The sequence below is a fragment of the Corvus cornix genome, chromosome 19, assembly GCF_000738735.6.
Source record: "Corvus cornix cornix isolate S_Up_H32 chromosome 19, ASM73873v5, whole genome shotgun sequence".
Taxonomy (NCBI): domain Eukaryota; kingdom Metazoa; phylum Chordata; class Aves; order Passeriformes; family Corvidae; genus Corvus; species Corvus cornix.
In genome coordinates, this window is record NC_046348.1 from 776,604 (window position 1) to 790,473 (window position 13,870).

General features: G+C 57.1%; 3 protein-coding genes across 7 annotated transcripts in view; 1 reads left to right on the forward strand and 2 right to left on the reverse strand.

Annotated features, from left to right (window-relative positions):
* Nucleotides 1-768: 768 nt before the first annotated feature.
* CCDC183 (coiled-coil domain containing 183) lies at nt 769-7,036 on the reverse strand. Its single transcript, XM_039563163.1, is given in 14 exon segments — nt 769-1,096; nt 1,551-1,660; nt 1,863-1,982; nt 2,087-2,316; nt 2,319-2,739; nt 2,991-3,095; nt 3,097-3,231; nt 4,073-4,201; nt 4,805-4,912; nt 5,080-5,184; nt 5,313-5,480; nt 6,242-6,313; nt 6,443-6,564; nt 6,645-7,036. Coding segments are annotated over 14 exon segments (2,193 nt in total). The 5' UTR covers nt 6,730-7,036; the 3' UTR covers nt 769-813.
* A 157-nt stretch (nt 7,037-7,193) lies between these two features.
* Nucleotides 7,194-13,371, reverse strand: SBDS (SBDS ribosome maturation factor). The gene is made up of 5 exons (XM_039562821.1): nt 13,191-13,371; nt 12,381-12,510; nt 10,945-11,145; nt 10,213-10,377; nt 7,194-9,581 (listed from the first exon to the last, which is right to left on the reverse strand). The coding sequence occupies exons 1-5, from the start codon at nt 13,316-13,318 to the stop codon at nt 9,453-9,455; spliced, it is 753 nt and encodes a 250-aa protein (XP_039418755.1). The 5' UTR covers nt 13,319-13,371; the 3' UTR covers nt 7,194-9,452.
* A 15-nt stretch (nt 13,372-13,386) lies between these two features.
* Nucleotides 13,387-13,870, forward strand: part of LOC104695778 (S-adenosyl-L-methionine-dependent tRNA 4-demethylwyosine synthase TYW1-like) — an 88,559-nt gene continuing 88,075 nt past the window's right edge. For 4 of the 5 annotated variants that reach the window (XM_039562816.1, XM_039562819.1, XM_039562818.1 and 1 more), the window contains exon 1: nt 13,387-13,431. The gene's annotated coding sequence lies outside the window, so the exon portion shown is untranslated. Of the gene's footprint in view, nt 13,432-13,483; nt 13,529-13,870 lie in introns of those variants that run through there. The other variant, XM_039562817.1, reaches the window with a different exon arrangement.

Consider the following 13,870-nt stretch of genomic DNA (forward strand, 5'->3'; position numbering starts at 1 on the left):
GCCAGCGCGAAGCGCAGGGAGCGAGCAGAGCGGGCAGGGAAGGGCCGCTCCGATGCGGACATCCCCTGTGGCAGGGCACGAGGCGCTCCTGCCCTGGGTGTCTGTCCAGGAGCACGGGCGCGGCCCCTCGGTGCCGGCGGTTCCTGGAGAAACAGCACCATCTATTTGCAGCACGAGAGGAGAGAGGACAAGGTGGCCTCCAGGGCTGGGGGGCTGTGCCCCTCAGCAGCGCTGGGGATCCCCCCCTGCAGCAGCAGGCTCACACCGCGACACTCGGGACCTCCAGAGCCTCCTGCAGCCCACAGGTGACACCTGGGGCTGGCTCCAAGATCAGGGCAGGAGTCGCAGGAGCAGGGAGGGGGCTCAGCTCAGGTCTGGGTCTCTCTCTCCGAAGTGGGCTCTGCCTTTGCACTCCCATGCACGGACACGAGGACACCCACCCTGGGGTCCCCACAGGACTCGGCCCTTCCCCACATTTCCCCATCGCTGGCTCGGACAGGCTCCAGCCCCTGGCGCATCAGAGGTCCTGGGAAGGTGTTGGCCCCACAGCACCAAGAGGGAGAAAGCCAGCCCGGCCCCAGCTTTGCTGCAACTGGGAGCTGTCCCCAACCCAGCCCATCCCACCTCCAAACCCAGCTCAGAACCCCTCAGGATGGACCCCAACGTGTTCTGAGTGACAGAAGTGACCTAGGACCACCCATTCCAGCCTTGCCACAGAACTGGGAGGAATGAAGAAGATCTGCTTTATTAAACCTGCTGAGAAAAGGGTTCAAGGGCGGGCCTGGGGCCCTCAAAGTTCACGTGGAGAAGCCACTATTTCTTCTTGCGACGTCTGGTGTTCATTCTGATCAGCTGCAGCCCCTGCTTCTTGATGTCCTCACGGCTGGGGATGTAGTCATGGTCTTCATCCTCAAAATCCAAGGTGTCTGGAGGGGAGAGTGGACAGGAGGGACTGGGGAGGGGCTGGGGGCCACCTCTGCTGTGCCCACGTCCCTGGGAGAGCTGGCACAGTTTGTGGGGCTTGTGGGATCCTCGAGAGTCCTCCTGGGCTTTTCCACCCCAGCATCCCAGGGCGACCTGCAGGACCTGGTGGTGCCATCACTGTGGCCCATCTCCAGTGCTGCTGGGGCTTCCTGTAAAGGTCTGGAGCTACAGTGTGGTGGGCACAGCTCCTGCTTTGCTAAAGAAAGCTGGTGAGCTGCCAACAGCTCTTTGCCTCCTCTAGGAGCGTCCACAGGCAGAGCCAAGCACCGATTATTCTTCACAACCAGGTGATTTTGAAGATGAGGGTCTCCCCTCTTGCCCCACAGCGTCTCTCCTTGTTCCTGCAGTGGCTTGGTGCCCACCACCCCACCACCTGCCTTCGTTCTCCCACATTCCTGCCTAAAGCCACCTCCCATGCTCAAAGCCTTGGAAACAGCCAAGGTCAGCCTCAGGACCCGGAGGCAGTTTGTGGGTTGGTGTATGCTGGGCCAGTAGGAGACAGACAAAGACTCCCAAAACTCCCAGGGGGCAGGGGCTGGAGCAGTCACTGTGGGACATGTCCCCACCATGCTCTCCTACCATCTTCCATGGTGTCTTCATCCTCAAAGGAAATCTTCAAGTTCTGTGTTTCACCTGCAGTTCTTTTCTCCAGGAGGTTCCTGACCTTGGCAAAAGTCTGTGAAAGGTGCCCTGGGTTAAGTGCTGGAGGGCAGGTGGGTGTTACAACCTTGGGTACCCCTTGGGTGCCCAGGGCCCTCTGGGGCTGAGCTGCTCCGTGGCCCTTCCCTGCGGCCCTGCTGAGGACGGATGGCTTGGGTGGCCATCTGTGAGGACCCTGTGTGTGCCCCCAAGGGCACAGAGGGCCGGAGCCCCTGTACCTCGCTGCGTTCGTCAGTGCTGTCCTTGGGCCGGGCTGCCACCCTCTCCTTCAGGAGCTGCATCTTCTGCTCACAGTGCTGCAGCTTCTCCTCCAGCCCCACCACCGCAACAGACTCATCCTGGGGGAGAAAGAGCCACCGTGGTGGGGACAGCGAGCCCCTGGTGGTGGCTGTGCCGGGTGTCCCCATGCTGCCCCGCCTGCCTGGCCCTATTCCTGTGGTACTTGGTCAGGGATGAAGATGCCCTGCAGGCGGAGGAACAGGTTGTCAATGATGTTCTCAAACTCGATCAGGCGCTTCTGGTTCCTCAACATCTGGGCTCGCATCTGCTCCAGCCGGGCCTCTTCCTGCTGCAGGTTCTCGCTGAGCTCCTCCTCCCGCAGCCTGGAGCCAGTGGCACTCACATCACACAGCTGCAGAGGGGCGCAGGGACACCCCAAAGCTGCTCCAAACGCTGTTCAGGTTCCCCCCACCCCCAGCTGCAGCCCAGCTCCATGCTGCTGGCAGCACTTCCCGTGCCAGGCAAGGAGAAGGGGAGCTCTGGGACCCCAGGGGAAGCTTTGGGTTCTCTGCCAGCACCAGAGCCGGGAGCTCGAGACCCTCCCAGTGCGCGAGGGGAGGGTGGCTGCAGTGGGACAGAGGTCAGGGTGCCTCCTGGGACATGTCCCCCCAAGGGTGGTGGCCTGGTTGGCACAACTGTGCGAGGCCAGCAGCACCTGATGGTGCTGATGGGCTGGCTGAACTTCAGTTTAGCCTGCTTCAGCTCCAGCTCCTGCAGCGTCTTCTTCAGCACCTTCTTCCTCTCTCTGCACTCATCGATGTGCTGCTGCAGGCTCTCCAGGGACTTCTTCTGGGCCTGGATGCTGCTGGGGATGTCCTGGCCAGGCGAGACACAAGGACTGAGCCCGGGGTGCTCCTGCTGAGAGCAGGGCCTCGGGGAGGCCACAGCACCACGGAGCTCTGCAGTGTCCGGTCATGCAGAGGGGCAGCTCCGTGCCTGCCTGCAAAGAGGGGCTTTGAGGGGCTCCAGGGAGAGGAGAGCAGACAACCCCACAGTGAAACGGGGGGAGCAGAGGGGCCGCAGCTCCCCAGCGCCCCAGGTTCCACCAGGGCTGGTTTTGCCATTACCCAGAGGCAGGAGCACTGCAGGGCACTCTTCGCCTTCTCCATCTTGTCAGTCACAAAGGCCTCGCGCTCCCTCTTAGCCACGGCGGCCTCCGCCTCAGCACCTGGGGTGGCAGGGAAGGAGCGGGGCAGGATGCCCATGGCCGCGCCCACGTCCCCCCGCCCTGCCCCCTGCCAGGCACTCACCCACCGCCGTTTCTGAGGAGCTCAGCTCGTGCTCTGCGGAGAGCATGGACACGGCTTGCTGCAAGGACACTCACTGTCACCCCGGGGCTCAGCGCTGCAGGCTGCCCCCTGCCCCGGCCTGCCTGTCCCACAGCCCATCCCTGCCTGCCCCACAGCCCCTGCCCTGCCTGCCCCACACCCCCATCCCTGCCTGCCCCACAGCCCATCCCTGCCTGCCCCACAGCCCCTGCCCTGCCTGCCCCACACCCCCATCTCTGCCTGCCCCACACCCCCATCCCTGCCTGCCCCACACCCCCTGCCCTGCCTACCCCACAGCCCCTGCCCTGCCTGCCCCACACCCCCATCTCTGCCTGCCCCACAGCCCCTGCCCTGCCCACCCCACACCCCCATCCCTGCCTGCCCCACACCCCCATCTCTGCCTACCCCACATCCCCTGCCCTGCCTGTCCCACAGCCCCTGCCCTGCCCACCCCACACCCCCATCCCTGCCTGCCCCACATCCCCTGCCCTGCCTGCCCCACACCCCATCCCTGCCTGCCCCACACCCCCTGCCCTGCCTGCCCCACATCCCCTGCCCTGCCTGCCCCACAGCCCCTGCCCTGCCCACCCCACACCCCCATCCCTGCCTGCCCCACACCCCCATCCCTGCCTGCCCCACATCCCCTGCCCTGCCTGCCCCACAGCCCCTGCCCTGCCTGCCCCACACCCCATCCCTGCCTGCCCCACACCCCCATCCCTGCCTGCCCCACACCCCCATCTCTGCCTGCCCCATATCCCCTGCCCTGCCTGCCCCACACCCCCATCTCTGCCTGCCCCACACCTCCATCCCTGCCTGCCCCACACCTCCATCCCTGCCTGCCCCACATCCCCATCCCTGCCTACCCCACACCCCCAGCTCACCCGCCTCTGCTGCCTCTCGCTCTCCTCCTGTTGCCGGAGGCTCTCGATTTGCATCCTCTGCTCAGCCAGGGACTGGTCCCTGAGCTGCTTCTCCACACGGACCTGGGGTCCTGCCTCGGCCATGAGTTTCTGGAGCATAACAGAGAAGGGAGAAGTTGCTGCCAGAGCCAGCTGGAGCTTTTTACAGATTGGTTATTAGGTTTAAGTATTGGTTTAGATTGAGATATGGAAGAAATCCTTCCCTGGGAGGGTGGGCAGGGCCTGGCACAGGGTGCCCAGAGCAGCTGGGGCTGCCCCTGGATCCCTGGCAGTGCCCAAGGCCAGGCTGGACATTGGGGCTTGGAGCAGCCTGGGACAGTGGGAGGTGTCCCTGCTCATGGCAGGGGGGTGGGATGGGATGGGCTTTGAGGTCCCTGCTAACCCAAAGCATTCCATGAATCTATGATTTGAGCTATGGGATGGCCAGTGTTGGAAATGCCCCCACTCCATGCAAACAGTCTGTGAAGGAAGCTTGGCAAGGCCAGCTGGGTGTGGGACACGCTGCCTTTGCCATGGCTGGTGCTTCAGACGGGCTGTCGCCAGCCTCAGCGGACAAGAGGGAGACCTGGGAGGACCTACGGAGGCCTCTGGGTGCTCAGCTCTGTCTTTTGCTCCTTGCTGAAGGCTCTCAGGCCCAGGTACGTGGTGCTGTCTGTGGGTGCTGGAGGGTGGGAAGGGCCCCAGTTATCTCACCCTGAGGACATCGTTGGCTTTGAGGTTGCTCCGGGCCGTGAGCTCATCGTGGTACATCACAGTCATCCCACACAGGAGGTCCAGGTACTGAGGCAGGTACACCAGCTCCTGCACACAGGAGCCACCACAGGTCACCCTCTGAGCCCCGGGGTCCCCATGCTGTGACAGGGCATGGAGGGGACCAGCAGGGTGTCCCCTGGGACACAGCCCCTCAGGCACCTCGTGCCTTTGCAGGGGGAGCAGGTGAGACAATGGCACGGTGAGGAGGAGCTCACCCTCCTCAGGTTTTCCTGCAGCTTCAGGTACAGGTTGGTCACGATCTGTCCACTGTGAATTTTCATGACCATCTTCTCGATGTCATTGCCCAGCTGGCGAATGGTCTGGGGCAGACACGGGGGGAGAGACATGAAGTGACTCCGTGTGCCATGCCCAGTGCCCAGCTGGGGGTGCAGGGGCTGGATTAAAGCCCCCTGTGGGTGTTGGCACACCAGGAAGGGCTCCTGGGTACCTGCAGCTGTGGCTCTTGCCACTTGGGATCCGTCTCGGCATCCTGCAGCTCCTGCAGGTGCCTCTGGCGCTCGTCCCTGGCTTGGCTCCACTGCTTCAGCTGGTGCAGCAGCATGTCACACACCTTCACCTGGTCATGGATTTTGGCCTCGATCTTCTTTTGGACTGCCTGGATGGGCATGAGAGCATTTCCCAGGCTGGATGCTGCAGGAGAAGGGGGTGCTGCCCGGAAAACTCCCCCCAGGGTAGAGCTGGGGACACTGGGGCGCTGCTCCAGGATGTTGTCACTGGTTTGACAGGATGGGATCTGGGAGAGCTTTGCTCTGGGGGCTGGCTGGGGTGAGGCAGAGGTGGGCAACTGCTGCTGGCAGGGCTGGGCATAACACAGACCAGGACTGGGGATCAATAAATCGATCAGGGCCCAGATGGGGATGTTGTCAGAGAGCAGCGGCACCGCTCTGTCCCTGCAAGAGGCCCCTGGGCAAAGGCAGCTCCATGGGGACAGCTCCTCAGTCTCCACGGGTTTATAAGCAGGGCACAACCTTGGGACAGGCAGTGAAGGGCAGGGACAGCCTCTCTCTGCCAGGGATGCAACTGGACCCTGCAGGAACCTGGGCAGTGCCAGGGACACACAGGGTGGCACAGCCAGGAGGTCTGCTGGGACAAAGGGTCTGCATGGATGGGTCCCATGCTGGAAAGGGACCCACGGGACCAGATGTGAACACCCTGTGTCTCTCCACAGCAGCCCCATGGTGGAAAGGGACCCACGGGACCAGATGTGAACACCCTGTGTCTCTCCACAGCAGCCCCATGGGGCTGTCCTGGTGCTGGCACCATGTCCCTCTGCCATGCACTGTTCTTCCCAGTGTCTCCAGAGCCCCAGCCCCCTGCGAGCAGCCCCTGCCCCCAGCCCCCAGCCCCTGCCATTACCTCCACACTCTGAGTGGCTGGAATGAGCTCCTGGCCCTCTCCAAAAGCATCCTTAATGGGGAGTTTGTTGTACTGTGGGCAGGGGAGGGACAAGGAAAGGGTCACTGTCAGCCTGGCAATGACACATCCTCTTGCTGGCCCGTGCTCCCAGCTCTTGGGGAAGCACCAGGCAGGGATGCAGCAGGAGGGATCTGCTGGTACCTTCAGGACAAAATCCAGGATACTGGAATCCTCCTGCAAGGCCGCCTGCAGGCTGGGGAGCAGCTCCCTGTTCTGCCGGAGCTTCTCCTCGCAGGACTGAGCGAAAATCTTGCCGCCTTGCTCTGGGGGACATCAGGGAGCCCATGGCACCGCGGGACGAGGGGGCCGTGCCCGCCCTGCCCCGAGCAGCCCGAGGCCGCACCTTGCAGGGCCACAAGGACACGCAGCTCCTGGCTGCGCTGGCTCAGGTCGGCCTTGGGGCCCTGCGTGCTGCCGGGGGCCTCCATCCCTTGGCCACTGGTGGCAGCCCCCTGCGGGACAGACACCGAGGCCCTGCTGCCCTGCAGAGGTGTTGGGACCAGAGGGTTCCAGGCGGAACTGTCACCGTGGCACTGCCAACCGCCACACGGCTCCTGCTCAGCCACCGCCCAGCCCCCTCCTCGACGCTTCTGCAGGGAACAGCTTCATTAATAACTGATTAACGAGCTCTTGGAGGGGGGCAGAGAAGCATTCCAGTTTTGTCTTCCATCGCCGTGGCAGTGGCAGCTGTCAGGGACCATTCTGAGCCCCACCAGGAACAGGAGGACAATCTCAGGGAAAACACATGTGCATGTGCAGCCAAACACAGCAGCGGTGCTCTCCTGGAAGCTGCCAGCTTATTTGAATGCCCACCTATTTGGAAATTCCAGTTAATTAGCCAGGAAGTGGTTGTGCAGGGCGTTACACTCTCCTTGGAATGGGCAAACACAAGCCAGTTACCAATCCTGAGCTTTATTCTGATGCTCACCGGACATTCTTGCTGAACTACAAACATGACAAGAAATGCCAGCATGTACATTTATTTGTCCATAAATAAACCCAAGCTTCCTCTACCAGAGAAAATCCTTAATGTTTGGATTTGCAGAAAAGCCTTTACAAAGAAATTGCCTTCCTAGCACCAAGCTCATCAATCAGCTTAGCGTAAGGTTCTGTAACTCCAGATCTTTAACCTGCTGCCATCCCGTTGTGCTTAAGGTGTTAAACACAGCAAACCAAGAAATTAAAGAATTGTGAAATCAGGTATTAGTGACACAGCATCCTCTGGGGCTCTTGCTCAGCGTCTCATCTGCATATTGATGAATTGCATGTTAGCACTAATTGCCAGTGATGAGCTAAGTATCTGCATGATCATCCTCAGTGCTTCCCAAGGCGTGCCTGGAGAGAGGAGCACGTGGAGGCAGCAGCCCAGGGTGGTGCCTGTGCACACAGAGCTCTCCACGCTGAGCTGTGTCCGCATGGCAGCTTCACTCATTACACCCCTGCATTTCCTAGGCAGCATTTCAACCCTCGGGAACAAACAAAAGCATTTTTAAATGGCCAGTGGCTCAAGAATCTCAGTTTCACCTGCCCTCAGCAAAACTCAGGCTCTAGAGAGGCGGATCCTCCCAAAATACTGCTGAAGGAATTGATCCTGGCCTTGCACAAGTGCACACAAATTGGCTGCTGCAGAAATCCACTCCCAATGGGCAGCCTTGGACTGAGGATCCAGCCCTGCAGCCACCTCACATGCCAAACCTCCCCTCCTCCAGCTGATTGCTACACTCCCTGATGAAATTCCAGAAAATTCACAGTGAGTCAAAGGCACAGAGGAAAGGTCAGGACTACAAACCCAGCTCTGTTTAATTGTCACATGAGGGGGGAGTCTCTGGAAGGCAACAGCAACCAAAGAGCACCGCGCTCACCTGGGACAGATCTCATCCCTGGCTGGCCCACAGCTCCTCACCTGCTGCCTGCTATCTGCATGGAAACAGGAATGTCATATTAAAGGCTCCTCAAACTCCTGCTGATTTAGTTTTTAGTCACTGAACCAGATCTGCTTTGCCTGGTGCTTTGTATTTTTAGTATCTCCTTCCCCCGTTGTTGTCCTCTCTTCCCCTTTTCTTTGAAATACCCCGGTTCAACTTCAAATCATTTGTTTAACACAGCTGCAGCAAGATTTAACAGAATTAGCAAGAACTGTATCCCATGCCTCAGGAGCTGGCTGGAAATTCTGTGCATGGATTAGAGAGCAGCAAAAAAAGGACAGAGGATAAAGGACAGCTGCCAGAATTGTTCTGGTGCACTAAAAAGCGAAGGGGCACACACAAACAATTCCTGCTGGGCATTACTGTCCAACAAAAGCCTGTCTGGCTCCATGGCCAGAGGCCACCACTGCCTGTTTGAGATTCATTTTATCACGTGAAAGCAGCAGCTCCCAAGTACAGGCTACTCCCTCAGCCTACAAAAGCATTGCCACAGTCAGGGATATCTCCCCTACTATTAACAAAAATAAGTTTCTTCTTTCTTTCTTTATCTATAATATATAAATAGATGATCATTTGCTTTTATTAATGTAGCTAAATATATTCTACAAATAAGTTATTTGGAGAACATCATCTCTAAGTCAGCAAGTGCTGTTATAGCCAGTGAAGGAATTCCTTATAAATGGTCCTTTGAAGTACTTTAATTATCAAGCAGCCAATTACGGAAGCCTAAGTCAGTTTTCACGCTGCCAAGAGACTGATTTTCAGACATGATCCACGCTTTACATCTGTTCAGAAGTGAAAATGCAGCTCTCTTAAGGTCCCTCTCCTCACACACAAAGCCACTGCCCAGTGACCAGTGCAATCTCCCACTCAACACTGACAACCTGAAGGTACAAACAATTGGCACCAAATCACTCAAACACTCTTCAACAGCAACCCTGGAACTAAAGCAAAGCCAGAGTAACCTCCTACCACACCCTAACTCAGTCCTTATTAGTGCAACTCTGACACAAAATCTTCTTACAGGCAAAGACATCTGTAAACCAAGCAAGTGTAAAATGATAAAAAAACCCAACCCACACTGCACGGAAAAATCCCAAAGGATTAGTGTCAGAAAATATTTGGCAGCAAGAGATTGGAAAAAACCATGAAGGCCTAACAGAAGAGTGGCTACACCAGTCACTGTGGCGAGGTTGTCGAAGCAGATCTGCTGCAGGAAGGTTTTGTTATTCAAGCTTTTCATCCCCTTCCTCCACATCCTTCAGACTGAGCACTTCCAGGGATCCTTTCCCTTTTGTCTCACTGCGGATCAACTCGTCGATCTCCCTGAAGCAGCCTGGGTCAATAAGGCACACCTGGAATGTTCCACATTTCATCAGTCAGCCAAGAATGCTCGAATTTCACCAGCCCCTACCCAAGGCCTAACAACCACTGCTGTTAAAACAACCCTGGTTAGTTATGAGAAGGACTCTGCAGAGCTGACAGGCACTATCTGGCAGCAACCTTTCCACAGAAGCTCTACAGTTCCAGTTCCCCATGCTGGACATGGCTTTTGCCAGCTGGGATTGCTGGATTCTAATCTGTTCTCATGAAGATTTTAATACCAATTTTTGCTTTACCACACACAGATTTTTAAAGAAAAATAATTAACCACTCTCAAAATCCAGACCCAAGCCACCAAATTAATAACAGTAACATTTCACATATGAGAGAAACTTATCAGTGTTGCAGGATCATCACTGCTAAGAGGAATTGCACTGTGCACTCCACACCTTGGAGCAGCAGGCTCTGGATACCAACGGCTGCTTCCAGCTCACATTACCTGAACTGTGTGAAATTAAAAAATTCCAACTGCAGCTCTGATTCAGGATCTCTGGTAAACCTGCAGTTTATCTTAACAACTTCTATCTATGAATTCATCTCCTAGTAAAACACACAGGTGTAGCTCAAACCAAACCTGAAACCCAGGGACTGCTTTTTGCTTACAATTTCCAGCTGTTCCTGGAAGTCTTCGCTCTCAATAACTTTAATCAGTGGCTTGAGTTTCTCTTTCAGCTTCTTGCCCTCCTTTGCTGGCAGGATAAACCTCAGCCTCATGTGAGCACGTTCAATCTGCATGGTCTCCTTCAGCTGCCTGATCACTTCCAGGGCCTGTTGGACAAGAAAAAGAGCACTTACACACCTGCTCAGAAACCAGCACCCAGATCCAAATCCCGAACCTTTTCCCCAGCTTCAGAGCCATCTCTCAGTGCTGGTCACTGCCACTCTGTTGCAGGGAGGCTGCTATCATGCTCTTTTGACAGATTAACAAGAAAAGACAGAGTTCTTGTTGTTTGTGATCACTTTGAACACTTAAAAACTGTCTGAAATAACGTTAAATAATTATACTGCAAAACATCACAAACCCACGTGGCTCAGATGCAAGCCTGATATACCACCTCAATTAGCATAAGTAATAAACCTTTTATTTCCGTCCTAGGTGTATCACTGTTGGATTTTTTTATTTCTTTCTCCCTTCCCTGAATTCCTAGCAAACAAATTGCCCGAGTTTCAGGAGCTGCATCTCTCAGGCACTCAGCTGCCAGATGGCTGAGTAATCCCTCTGCGGGCCTCAGATCCCGGGGCTTTGCTGATCCCTCTGTGACTGAGACCTGAGCAATTCCCCCATCACCAGGTGATACCACCTGGGAGCAGGAGCTGATCCTGCAGGAAACTCACCTGCTGCTTGGTGCTCTTGGTGGGTTTGACCGAGTAGTGGATGTCCTTCATGGCCCTTTCGATGAGGATCACTGTGTAGGGCCGCTTTGTCTCGGGGTTCACGCACTTGTCAGCCACGATGGTGGCGATGTCTCTGAACATCTGCTCCAGCTGCGTGTGCCGCTCCTTGTCCGACACCTGCAGCTCCCCTTTGGATAAAATCTGTAAAATAAAGAAATCACTTAATGAACATCATGGGTTTGAAGAGTGGAAAGTCCAGTAACTTTGTTAAATTTGATACCTGCTTGAAAGGTTTGGTTAGACATGAAGTGCAGCAAACAATAACCAAACTAATAATGTGAATCATTACAACAGACAGCACAGGAAAGACTTCAAACAAAAAAGCTCACCACAGAAACACTAAATTGCAGCAAGAGAAGCACAGATTTCACAGAATCACAGAATGTCCTGAGCTGGAAAGGAACCCCAGGGATCATCCAGCGCAGCCCCTGGCCCTGCACAGACACCCCAACAACCCCAGCCTGGGCATCCCTGGCAGCGCTGTCCCAGCGCTCCTGGAGCTCTGGCAGCCTCGGGGCCGTGCCCATTGCCTGGGGAGCCTGGGCAGTGCCCAGCACCCTCTGGGGGAAGAACCTTTCCCTGATCTCCAGCCTGAGCCTCCCTAACACAGCTCCAGTCCCCTGGGTCCTGTCCCTGTCACAGGGAGCAGAGATTGGAACCATCTCTCGGGAGGAGCTGCAGCCCCTGATGAGGTCTGACCTCAGTCTCCTCAGGCTGAACCAAGTGCCCTCAGCTGCTCCTCGTGTGGCCCCTCCAGGCCCTTTGCCTTCTTCATAGCTTTCTTTGGACTCTGACAGCTTTAGGTCTTTCTTATATTGAGGCACCCAAAACTGCCCCAGCACTGGAGGTGAGGCTGCCCCAGCCCAGAGCAGAGCAGGACAATCCCCTCCCTGGCCCAGCTGGTGATGCTGGGCCTGGTGCCCCCAGGACAGGGATGTCCCTCCTGGCTGCCAGGACACTGCTGACTCAAGAGATTTACTGAAATCTCATCACCCACAACAAGTCCACAGTTCGTATCCCACCAATAAGGACTAAGAAATTAGAGCTGTTATTAACACTTAAGTGAGCTCTCCAAAGTAATCAACTGTCCCCTTCCTTTCTCTGCATCCTTAAAAACTTACCTTACGTGAGGAACTCTTCAGTGCTGGCTGTGTCCAGAGACATGAGTACATGCAAGTTGTGTGTTAGGCAGAATTCTTTTCAGTCACATGCATACGCCATATTTAAAACTATAAAACAGAGCTACTGCTCCTTTTTACCCATTTCTTAACAAACAACTCTTTCACCTATAGCAGCATCCTACAAACATCCTTCACGACAAAGCAACCTAACTAAACCTTCCACATCTTTTACAAAGCCAAGTGTGTGAAACCTACCATCTTACAGATTTCTGTTTGGTCATCTGTCCCAAATGCTTGAACCAGATCTTCCTTCTTTGCCACCTGGCCTTTGGAGACATTGACAAACACTGTGTGTGTCTGCAGGACCTCGTCAAGATCTTTCTCCCTAGAGATTGAGACAAGCGTAGAAAACTTAGAATAATGGTTTGGGTGGGAAGGGCCCTTAAAGCCCACCCAGTGCCATGGCAGGGACACCTCCCACTGTCCCAGGCTGCTCCAAGCCCCAGTGTCCAGCCTGGCCTTGGCCACTGCCAGGGATCCAGGGGCAGCCCCAGCTGCTCTGGGCACCCTGTGCCAGGGCCTGCCCACCCTCCCAGGGAACAATTCCTTCCCAATATCCCATCTATCCCCGTCCTCTGTCAGTTTGAAACCACCGCTCCTTGTCCTGTCCCTCAATCCCTTGTGCAAAGCCCCTCTCCAGCAAAGCAGCAATGCCAGGAGCACTGCTGTGTTCAGCGAGGACAAACAGCTCCCGCTGCCCGGGCTGAATCAGCACAGCTGGAACCTTCCACCGCCGAGGTGGCCCTGCGCAGGCACGGCCCGGGTGCTGCCGTTCTCGGCCCCGCGCCTCCTCCCGCGGCCAGATCCGGGCACCGCGCACCATCCCCGGCCCCACCGCCGAGTCCCGCACGGTCAGTGCCGAGCCCGCACACCACACCGGCCCTTCCCTGTCCCCACACGGGGTCCCTGGGTACGGCCCCCTCACACGCGGATCTCCACACGGGCCCTTCCGCGGGCCCCACGCCGGGCCCGAGCCGCCTCCCCGCCGGCTCCCCGGGCACTCACGCTCCGCTGCGCCAGCCCATGACCTTGTTGCGGTAACAGGCGATCTCGAAGCGCTTCCCGGCGCGCCGTGCCCGCACCACGGCCACGTTGGTGAGGCGGATCTGGTTGGTGGGGGTGAAGATGGACATGGCGGCGGCCGCCCGCTCCGCCCCCGGCCCGGCAGTGAACGGCGGCCGCTCCGCGGCGGGCGGAAGGGGCGGGAGCGGCGCATGGCGGCGTGAGGGGAGCGCCGGGCGGCGCGGTCAGTGCCGGGCGGGAGAGCCGGGCGGGGCCGGGGGCATGGCTGTGGGTGAGGGAGAGAACCGGGGTGGGGGGAACAGAATAACCGTGTCTGTGGGGTAAGAGCTGTAGTCACTGTGTGCGTGGGGGTAATAACCGTGAGGGGGGTACAAAAACCGCGTTTGTGGCATAATAAGTGTGTGTATGGGCTAATAACCGTGAAGGGAGGGTATAATAACCGTGTGTGGGGGTGGGGGGTTTAACTGTGAGAGGGTGCTGTGGAGGGAGATGAGGGTAACGACCAGGGGAGTATTTATTAACCATGAGGGGTATTGGGGTGTAGTAACTCGGAGGGAGGAAAGGAGTGTTTAATAATTGTGAGGGGGGTGGGATAATAACCGTGAGAGGTGGGGGAAGGGGGGTAATAACCGTGAGGGGTCTTTGGGGGAGAGAGGGGCATT